Here is an 11,602-nt window from a genome sequence, read left to right on the forward strand (position 1 = left end):
AAACCATGGCCTGGAAGGAACTTCAACTAAACATAGAACCACTGAATTTGGACTGAGAAACACACTTGAATGAACTATATGTGCACCACCCTTTGAACTCAGAAGTGCAGGTCTGGTGTAAGTTTGGAAAAGGCTCTGTCCACATACAGGGTTGGTCTCTGGCTCCGGGACATGGACTACACTGACCAGGGAAACAAACAGCCAAAACACCCATCCCCACGCAGCATCCATTCAGAAGCTCCCAGTCAGAGGCACAGCCAGGGCACAGGGGAAGGGCAGCATGTAGGGCCTGCCAAGCCAGACAAGCAGGAAGACGCCAGGAGCCACGCATGCTGGGGTAGGTGGCCTTTCACATCCCGAACCCAGACCAGGAAAATCAGACTGCACCAAATCCTCCAGGCAGAGGTGAGCTGACCTCAGGCCCACAGAACCACCTGAGATGAATGCTTTCTGGGTGATGGATATGGCGCTAGGGACTTTGTGCATTAACCCACCCTCCGCATCTCCACTTGGTGCCCAAGTGGAGAGTGCAACATGGACATCCACTCATGGTGCTCATGTGCCTGCAAGCATGTTGGCCAACATGGAGCCTCTTTCCTTGTTTAAGGATGAGTAACCAAAACACATGAGCACCAGGCTTTGAGGACTCAAGGGCCACAGCACAGTAGACTATTCCCTTGGGTTACTGGGACAGTCACATCTGATTTGCAACATATCTCAAGACCTCAGCACACTTCAAGAATGAGAAGGCTCCTCCACAACCTTGAGCCAGGTAGAGAGGCACAGTGAGGGCAAGCATGTTGTTTACCCATTCAAAGCATTCACATTCTCGCCCTCTTTCCCAGGCCCTAGGTAGCCTGGGGTGACAGCACCTTCCCCTCACCAGTACCCGGCTACTTACCGCATGAACAGGGTTGCACTGGTCTATGGGGCTCTTAAAATCCGCCCTTAACTCATCAAAGGCAATTATCTGAAACAGAATACAGAGATTTGAGGTGTTAGTGCACACATACATCAATATACCGTGTCTAAAGCTTCTGTGGATTTGCTTCCAAATAACACAAGAGAAAGGAAGAGGCTGTAGATGGCATGAGATTGGCCAGCAGCTGGTCACTGTCGAAGCTGGCAATAAGCACATGGGGTTGATTATATTCTTCTGTCTACTGTGTATGCTTAAAATTGTCCCCAGTAAGTTTTTTTAAGTATTCTGTGCTTTACAAAGATGTACAGAAAGTCTACTGTGCTGAGGGCAGGTAGGGATTTAGATAAAAGCACAAAAAATTTAAAACTTCAAACCACTACTTTTAGCCCCTTTCCTTCCAGGAAGTGCTATTTATTTTTTATTTGTGTGTATTTGGGCAGAAAAGGTGATTGGAAGTGAGACAGACAGAAGTCAGGTGAGAGGGAAAAGAGAAAAACAAGGCAGTAGAGTTGACAGTAATAGAAATAACCGAATCTCTAGATGTCCACAAGCCTGGACGGTCAGCTCCTGGGCAGTCAGCGCTTCAAAGCACAGTCCTTTGGACTTCGGTCCTACAGTTCATTTTGGATGAAGACTCAGAACTCCCCAGAGAACAACAGTTTCCCAATATCCCTGGCGGAAAGAATGCTGGAGAGGACCTTTTCCAGTCACAGAACGAGGCATGGCCCTCCACAGAAGGACCTAACTGACAGGCGAAGGTTCACAAGCCCACATCCTCACCACAGCTACCTTGTCTGCTACAGAAGGAATAAATAATAGAACAAGGTGGGATTTGGCCAGGGAAGTGTCCTTTCTTAGGGTGTGGAAGCCTTGGGTGCTCCCAGTAAAGTCTCTCCTTTTGAAAATAAACAGACATGACCACCTGTAATCCCAGCACTTTCAGAGGCCGAGGCAGGTGGATCACCTGAAGTCAGGAATTCTAGGCCAGCCTGGCCAACATGGTGAAATCCCGTCTCTACTAAAAATACAAAAATTAGCTGGGTGTAGTGGCATGCACCTGTAATCTCAGCTATCTGGGAGGCTGAGGCAGGAGAAAAAAAGGAAAATAAAATAAATAGACATAACCAACTCCCCAGGAAGGCACATCCCAGGGGTCCCCAAACACTTGGTAGAATTGCTGAAGCAAGGAAGCCAGCTTCCCACCCCCAAATGTCCCCAATCCAGCAACATGGGGCTGAGAGGAAGCATTAAGTGAGAGAAAACAACTTCCCTCTACAAAGCAAGTAGAATTTTAAAGCAGTCATATGTCATCCTGATTTCAATCCTCCTACAGAATTTAAAGAAAATTCCAGTATAACTTGTATTAAACCAACACATTTCTATATCATCCCTTGCCAGATAATTATCCAGCCTGTACTTAAACGCTTCAGTAATAAGAAACTCACCACTTACTGAGGATGCTCATTCCATTTCTGGCTACCTCTAATTGATCATTGCTTTCCTTATTAAACTAATTTTTGACTCCCTGAAGCTTCCACCCACAGCCTAAGCCAGGGTCAGCAGACTACAGCCTGAAGGCCAAATCCAGCCTGCTACCCATTTTTGTTCAACCTGTGAGCTAAGAAAGTTTTGGTTTGTTTTTTTGTTTTTGTTTTTGTTTTGAGACAGAGTCTCACTCCGTCAGCCAGGTTGGAATGCAGTGCTGAGATCTCGGCTCACTACAACCTCCATCTCCCGGGCTCAAGCAATTCTCCTGCCTCAGCTTCTCGAGTAGCTGGGATTACAGGCGTGTGCCACCATGCACAAAAAAAATACAAATACAAAAAAAAAAAATTTATATTTTTAGCGGAGATGGGGTTTCATGTTTTTAACATTTTTTTAAATAATTGAAATAAACCAAAAGGAGAATATTTTGTGGCATGTGAAGCTTATACTAAAATTCAAATTTCAGTATCCATAAAGATTTATTGGAATATAGTAGCATTCATTCTTTTATCGATACTGCTTTTGCACAACGGCAGGGTTGAGTAGTAGTTACAGGATGTAAGGCTCACAAAACCCAAAATATTTACTATTTTGCCTTTTATAGAAAAAAATCTGCTGACCCCAGCCTATTCTTTCATTTGCCCTCTAGAGCTATCCTCTCCACTACGGTAGCCTCTAGCCACATGCAGCTATTGAAGCTTAAACTTTTAATTAATTAAAATTAAATTAAAAATTCAGTTCATAGACACATTTCAGTTGTTCAACAACCTTATCTATCTAGTAGCTATTACACAGCACAGATATAAAACATCCCCATCACCACAGAAAGTGCTATCAGACAGCACTGCTTTAGAGGCACATAGCATGGGTCAAATCGCTCCTCCACAAAGAACCCCTTTAAGTACTGTCAGCTACAGGGAACCCAGCAAATCTTTCCTCTTCAAGCTAAATCTCTCCAACCATTGTTTACATAAACTGGCGCTAAGTTGCCTCATCATCCTGATTGTCCACCACGGATGTTTCGGGTTGTAAATGTCCATTCTAAAGTGTGACTGTCAGTACCAAACACTAGATTCAAGGTGAGGGTGGCTGGCACAGACAGTAGAGATGTCACTCACCTCCTCTGTTCTATAGTCTATGCTTCTTTTAATACAATCTGATTGCATTAGCTTTTATGTGGCTATATCACATTCCTGGTTTTATACTGAATTCACATTAACTAAAAGCCCTAGGTCTTTTCATGTTCTTCAGTTAAACTCAGTACACCTCATTCTGCACAAGCATTGTTGGATTTGGAGGCCTAAGAGCAGGAACTAATATTTATCCTGGTTAATTCCTCCCTATTCAATCTGGTCTACTGGTCCAATCTTTTGAGACATGACCTATCTCCCAACTATTATATAAATCCTAATAAACACAGTATCATCAATACCCACATCTACATTCACCCTGATATAAATGTAGACCAAGTAGGACCAAGGCCAGAGCTCTGAGCTCACCATTCCTAGCTCCTGTGAGGCTGACATCGGTTTTCCTGGCACCTATTATCTATCCAGTTATAAAGACGGTTTACTATATTTTGATCCAGTCACTGAAAGCAAGTATCTGGACAGCTGCAGAACTCCACAACTGTTAGTGCTCCACATATAGGCCCCCCACAAAGAGACTGGGCACCCATGGAGGAAAGGGAGCCAAGCCCCCACATTGTGGGCAATCCCCAACCCCAGTCCTGCTCTAGGGCCTGTGTCTCTGTCTGAGTGCAGGGAGGTGGGTCTAGACTGAATAGAGCAAAAGTAGCTGGAGCTTGAAGCAGCAGAGAGGAGCCAATGGGATCTGGGGCTGTTCAGCCAGGCTGAGAGCCGGCAACCCCTACCTCGGCCCACCTCATCGCCTCACCTAGAGGATGGCGCAGAGGAAGGAGGCCTGAAGTGTGGCTTATGCCTTTGAGCTCCATGAGATAAGAGGTCCTTCATGGGTGCTTTCTGATGATGTGATGGCAGTGTACCCATGAGGACAAAGGCTTTCAGCGTCCCTGCACCCAGTGGCTACTCGCTAACGTATCCATCCATTCACCTAACATCCAGCCAGCATCCTTTATACACAGGCAATGGGCTAACCACTGGAGACACAAAAATCAACAAGATCGGTGCCTGTCCTCACCAACTTCCTAGTCTAGAGGGGAAGACCCCCATGTAGATAGGCCACTGTGCTACAGTGTGATGAGGGCTATCAAGATGATTGTAATGACAGCTCTCATGTATTGCCTGCTCACCATGTCAGCTGCCTGGCTATATGCTGCACATGCTTTTTTATCATTTAATCCTCTGACCACCCAAAGGATTAAATGGAACCACTAATAGTACCTACCTCACTATTACTGGTCCCATTTCAGAGAAGAAGAAACTGAGGCCCAAAGTAGTTAAGTTACTTGCTCACGATTACTCTTTGGTGCCAGGATCCAAACCAAGGCCTGCCTAACACTAAAACCTGAGTGTTACCATTACGTTATTCTGCCTCCAAGTACATACAGAGAAAAGTAAATAAGGAGTCAGAAGACATTCAGAAGAATGAACAGCTGTCCCCATGGAAACAAAGCAAAGCTTCCCCGAGGAGGCAGGGGTTAGGCTACCCCCCACTTAGCACTAATTCATAAATAGATTCCCAGTCTCAGCCTCCTGACCTGTCTGAGGATAGAAGCCACGGGCCCCACAGTGTAGTATCATCCTTTGAATGTGGCAGACTTCTATGTAGAGCTAAGCCTTAGCATCGGCAATGGACTGCGAGTGTGATAAACACAATGATGTAAGGATGGGCAGATGAATGGCCAACATAGTTTAATTCAGCTGAATGCACAGACCAGCCTCTGTGTGTGTCCTACAAGGCTCCATTGCACCCTTCAGCCCAGCAACTGACAGTACAGGTTTAACTGCTGAACTTTAGGTGAACTTTAACTGCTAAACCAACGATAAGATCATTTCATATCTCACCCGTTTTAAAAATCATTTTTACATTTAATGCAGTAAAACTCACTCTTTTTGGTGAAAAGTTCTGTGAATTTTGACAAATGCAGTCATGTGATCACCTCCAAAATCAAGACACTCCCCCGCCATGTCTCACCCCTGTCCCCTGCCCAGCAACCACTAATCTGTTCTCCATCCCTCTAGTTTTGCCTTCTCCAGAAAGTCACATAAATGGAATCATGCAGTATGGAGGCTTCTGAGCCTGCTTTCTTTTGTAAGCATATGTAAACACATGATGTGTTTAAGTTTAAACCACACTGTTGCCTATATCAATGGTTTGTTCCTTTTTACTGCCAAGTAGTATTCCATTATACAAACGAACTACGGTTTATTTATCGACCTGTTAAAGGACATTTGGGTTGTTTCCAGATTTTGACAATTATGAATAAAGCTGCTATAAACATCTACACAAGGCCTTTTATCTAAACATAAGTTTTCAATTTCCTTGGACAAATAGGAGGGGGATTGCTGGTCCATGTGGTAAGTGTAGATTTAATTTATAAGAAACTGACAAAACTGTTTTAAAAGTGGCTGCACTATTTTGCATTCCCACAAGCAACATGAGTGTTCCCATTACTCCACACCCTAGCCAGAAGTACTGTCAGTTTAGTTTTGGGGGTTTTTTGGCCTAGTTTTGGTTTTTTAGTCATTTCAGTAGGTGTGTCAAGGTATCGTCACAGCTGTAATTTGCATTCCTCCAGTGACTAACGATGCTGAGCACTTTTCATGGGCTTAGCTGTCATCTGTACATCTTTTTTGATGAAATGTGTGTCCAAATCATTTTCTCTTTTAAAACAAAATTAGCTGATTTTTTTGTTATTGATGATCTTTGAGAGTTCTTTATAAATTTTGGATACGAGTCCCTTGTCAAATATGTAATTTGCAAATATTGTCTTCAGGCTGTGGCTTGTCATTTCATTTTTGACAGTATGCTTCTCAGAGCAAAAATTTTTCATTTTAACACTAGTTTATCCCATTTATCAGTTTTTCTTTCATGGATCATATTTTGGTATTCAACCTATGAACTCTTTTGAATCTAAGAACTTCTAAGATCACAGAGGTTTTCACTTACATATTTTTCTAAAACTTGACTTTTCTCTGTAGGAAGGTTTAAACTACAAATTCAATTTACTTAATAGATTTAGGACTATTCCAGTTATCTATTTCCTATGACATGAGCTTTAACAGTGTGATTTCAAAGAATTGGCCCATTTCATCAAAGTTGTCAAATCTGCAGATTTATATTCAGAGCCACCCTATTTTTGTATTTCACCCTCCTTCATCAGGCATCTCCCCTGCTTTTTTTCTCACCAGACTTTTGAGATGGAGGTTTAAGTGATCACAGAAAATGTAAGAAAAGTTGGCAGCAAAGCAGTGGAAACAAAGCAAGGGCTATTGTTCTTCCCCAAGCCGCATAACTAAGGTCCTTGAAAGCCAGATTGCCTCTACACTGCCTGGAGCCCAGCCCTGCCTGAAAAAGTGGAGCAAGGGTGAGGCTCTGGGGTAGAAAATTGGAGGTCTTGCAGGAGATGCAGCACCAGAGGAAGAGAGAAGGATCAAGTTATATCAGTAAGATAATGCAATATACATGGGCAAACTAGAACTTAGTGGAGTACTAGCCTGGATGGAGGCTGCAGGAGAGGCAGAGCCAGAGGAAGCCACCGAGAAGTCCAGAAAGGAAGGCAGCTACAAACAGAGAACACGCTAGAAGTGAAGCTGTTTCTATGAACACTGAACCCTATCCCTACCACCACTAGGCTTAGGCAAGTTCAGCCCAAAAGGTGCTGCTCCAACCCTCTAGCCTATTGCCCCTCCCTGTTCCCCCAACCACAGGACCATGAAGCAACTATCCATGGAAGCTCACTGTGCGGAGCCTCACCAAGGACTACAACAAGGTCAGTCCTGCTTGGGCCTGCCCTAGGTCTAGACTGCCTGGATTCCATCCAGCCTGAACACCAGCAGGGAAGCAGGGGGGACCCACCTCAAGAGGTGGGAAACTATAGAAACACTCTATTAAGCATCTCATGCTTCTGTCTTTGGGTCCACAGAATTTATAATTAGGAGATTAAAAGTTATCTCACTTGTCTGAAATCATTATTTTGCTAAAAATAACCATGCTGTACTATGGCCAAAAAAAAAACAAAAAAAAAACAAAAAAAAAAACCTTCCTGGAAGATGAAGAAACAATTGAAATGTCAACATGCATTAGCTAATGAGTCCCCAGGGCTGCCCCATCAGAGAGCTTAGCATTAGGAGAGGCTGGTTTTCTCTGGGACTTTCGCTTCCCTGCATTTGCTCTTCTTATTTCTGAAAGCTCTTAAATGGTTGAGACCTCACTACCTTGCAGGTGTACTGCACTATCTTATTAACATAACTTGATCTGCATAAGAACTCTTGTGAACTGGATAGGAATCTCCCCCTAGCATACAGTTCAGGAGACCGAGACCCAGTTACAGTGTTTGAATGATGTACTTTACCTTGCATGATGAATGAGGGACAACCCACACTGGACCCAGGTCTCTGAGTCTTTGACTGGTTAGTGCTCCATCCAGCACGCTGTGCTGCCCCTCTGTGACTTGAACAGGTAAAAAGAAAATGTTGGGTTACTGAAGAGGCCAAAAACAAATACTGACTAGGTACCCACGATGTACCTGGCACCATTTTTGGTTCTCTAGGACAGGAGTGAGAAAGAAGAGAAGGTCCCTGTCATCACAGAAGTTATAATCAATGGTAAGGGCAGAAGAGATAATTAACAAATAGGTAAGAAAAGCATCAGAAAATGGCAGACTGTGTGAAGAAAATAAAACAGCTGATAGGAAGAAACAGAATTGGGAGTAGAGAGGGAAGTGATCAAGGAAGGCTCTCTGATGAGGTATCTTTTAAGCTGAGAGGACTGAATGACCAGGAGCCAGACATGGAAAGGTCTGGGAAGAAATTTCCAGGAGCCAGACATGGAAAGGTCTGGGAAGAAATTTCCAGAGACAGAAATTATGCTGCAGATGCCAGAGCAGGAAATAAGCTTGGCAGGTGTGAGGCACGGAAAGGCCTGCACAGGAGAAGCCAGAGAGTGAGACAGACAGCAGGGGGAGGGGAGGTCGAGGCTCAGGGCTGGCCAGGATCCCAACTGTGCGGGATTCATCCAACTGCAGCTCCCCAAAATAGACGGTGTGGCATGAAGCCATTTAGCCCATCTATTCCACTGGTGATGCGGCCCTTACGTGACTTGCAGGACTGTGTTTGCTGCTTGTGGTCTCTCACTCTAACAAAAGGAGTTGCATGGACATGACCGAGGGGGCCACTGCTGATACAGGTTGATCAGCGTGAAACTGGTGTCAGTTGTGCAGACTGAGGAACAGGTGCTGGGCTGACAGTTTTCAAGTCCGTTCTGAGCAGTAGCAAATTGACCCAAATGAAAACTCAATGTTCAGGGGCAATATTTAAAGAGATCATGAATCCTAGCAAGTCATACCCAGGGACTCGGAGGACGGATTTGGGTTAACCCCTCTCAGAGAGCATTTGGGCACTGAGAAAAGCTGCGCAGTTTTCTAATGAGTGGGCACATGCCCCAAACCTCCTAAAAACTCTGACTACAGGTCCAATTGTGAATAGGGACAGCTCCCTCACCCAGTTCTGTGCTCATACTCCTATTTGCATTAGGGCCACTTTGAACGGACCTTTCTCTCTTGATTTCTCCATGCTGTGTGTTGAATAGTGACCCCCAAAATTCACATCTACGTGGAACCTCAGAATGTGACCTTATTTAGAAATAGGGTCTTTGCAGGTGTAATTAGAAAAGATGGGGTCATCTTTATGAGATAGAAAAACAGCCACACAGTGAAGGCCATGTGAAGACAGAGGCTGCAATTGGAGGGACACAGCTATCAGCCGAGGAACATCAAGGGCTGCCAGGAGCCACCATTAGCTGGGAAGAAGTGAGGAAGGATTCTTCCTTAGAGCATTTGGAGGGAACATGGCCCATCTGTCTTCAGACTTCTAGCCTTCAGAACTTTGAGAGAATAAATTCCTATTGTTTTAAGCCACCCACCTGGTGGTAATTTGTTAAGGCTGCCCTAGGGAACAAATACACTCCATTTGCAAAATACCTGAAACTACTGCTGCTGTTATCTAAGATCTGGAAGGAATGGCTTTTGGTGCTACCTGAGAATGTTAGCATGAAAGATGCAAACAAGAGCATTTCTGACCCAAAATACACACCTCCCCAGGGAAGCAGGCTTTTATACTCACCCCAAACCTTGCTGTAAGTCCCCCAAACCCACGCTCAGAATACAATTCTAATTTAGAGAGAATTCTGCTTTTTACTTCCTCTGTCTTGTCCCCCAAAGAGCAATGTCTTCAAACCACAGCCCAAGTTTTAGGGACCCTTTCTAAGGTCCTGTTAAAGCACAAAGAGCTCCACTGGAGAGAAAAAAAATGAGAGATGAGAGTGATTTTATTGGTTATAACATACATCTTATATCTAGTCCAAGTTTTATGCCTGAAACTAGTATAGCCTAGAGTCCTAAAGTCTCTCTGTACACTGATTCTAAACTGCTACATGCAAGTGTTTGCTTAGTCATCTCTGAGCCTCCAAGAAGCAAGTGGCACTGGCTCCAAACTCAAAAGCCTCTTGGGGACTCTACATGGGTACCACCCACCTGTTCAAGTCCTTGCTCAGCTCCCATCACCAAGTGGTCTAGAAAAAGACTCAGGGTCTCTCAACCCACTCCCTTTTCTAAAAAGTGCAATGCCAGACGTCATGGAGTAGTTGAAGCTTTCCAAAGTGTTTTCACATGTTTTATTTGATTTTATGTTCATTGTATATAATATCCCAAATGATGTGACACTCACTTTGCAAATGAAGAATCAAGAAGAATGAGAGGTCGTTAGCAATGTCCAGGGCTACTTGGTTATAGAGGGCAGAGCTGGGGCCAGTCCTCACCTTCCCCATTTCTCTTCCTTGTGCTTACTCCATTGGGCCATGCAGTCTCACCCTCTTATGTAAGGGGGAGTGAGGAACTTTCATTAATGCATCCATCCACACGGGGTGCCATGCAGGGCAGGACACAGCAGGCTTAGCACCAGAGTCCTGCCTTTTAAGGGCCCCCAATCAAATGAATGGTCTGCTTATCCCCGTATGACCAAGAGTCTAGGAGAGGAAGTTAAACGTCCAACCAGCACAGAGGCTCTGGTTGGAGAGGCTCAGAGTCTTGCCCTAATTCCACCCCATTTCACGTCTGTATTGGTCAGGGTTCCCTAGAGAAACAGAACCAACAGGATATGTGTAGATATATGCACAGAAAAAGATCTGTTTTAAGGAATTGGCTTATGCAATGATGGAGGCTGAGAAGTCCCAATTCTGCAGAATCAGCCAGCAGGCTGGAAACCTAGGAAGGAGCCAGTGCCGTGGTTCAAGTCCAAAGGCCGTCTACTGACAGAAATCCCTCTTGCTCGGAGGAAGTTGGTCTTTCGTTGTATCTGGACCTTCAGCTGACTGGATGAGGCCCACCTATGTTAGGGAGGGCAATCTGCTTTACCAATTTAAATATTAATCTCATCCAAAAACACCCTCACAGAAACATCCAGAACAACGTTTGGCCACATATCTAGACATCATAGCCAAGTCACATTGACATGCAAAGTTAACCACCACAAACCCCCAATACTAGGGACTGTCACAGGCTCCAGGCTGGGCCCTGGCCAGTGGGGCTTGGTGGGAAAATGGCAGAGTGATGACCAATGGGTCCTTTTCACGTGTGAGAAACCATCATGAGTCATGGCATCCCACATCTTGGCACACACTCATCTTAGGAAGGAAGCTGCCTTACAATAAGTTGGGAAAAGTGTGTGACCCAGCCTCCTCCATTTAGGGATGAGGAGCCTCAGGACCAGAGAAGAAGAAGACCTGTCCTGGTACTCTCACCCTCAGAGCCTGCACAGGGTAGCTTATCATTGTCTCAAGAGCAGTGTCCACCCTCATCATGAGTGGGGACCATCTGTGCTGTGGGCTACCCATAACAGGCTCCACAAAAGGATGGGGCTGGGCAAATTCCAAAGCTAAGCCTTAAGGATAAAGAGTCTCTTAGACTCTGTAGGAGGAGAGCCGCTGGTCAGGAAAATGAGACCCAGCCCTTCTGCCGCCACGCCCTCCACACCTGAGCAGCAGCCCCGAGTGTCC

General features: G+C 44.9%; 2 protein-coding genes across 3 annotated transcripts in view; one reads left to right on the plus strand and one right to left on the minus strand.

The window, feature by feature from the left end:
• NVL (nuclear VCP like) overlaps positions 1–11,602 on the plus strand; it is a 549,783-nt gene that overhangs the window by 84,927 nt on the left and 453,254 nt on the right. The window lies entirely within an intron of this gene.
• LOC129028076 (protein cornichon homolog 3) overlaps positions 1–11,602 on the minus strand; it is a 126,575-nt gene that overhangs the window by 60,707 nt on the left and 54,266 nt on the right. For both annotated transcript variants that reach the window (XM_054474219.2, XM_054474230.2), the window contains exon 2: positions 902–970. In XM_054474219.2, the coding sequence (XP_054330194.1) occupies positions 902–970 (69 nt within the window). The remainder of the gene's footprint in view (positions 1–901; positions 971–11,602) is intronic.

Source organism: Pongo pygmaeus, chromosome 1 (assembly GCF_028885625.2).
Source record: "Pongo pygmaeus isolate AG05252 chromosome 1, NHGRI_mPonPyg2-v2.0_pri, whole genome shotgun sequence".
NCBI lineage: Eukaryota > Metazoa > Chordata > Mammalia > Primates > Hominidae > Pongo > Pongo pygmaeus.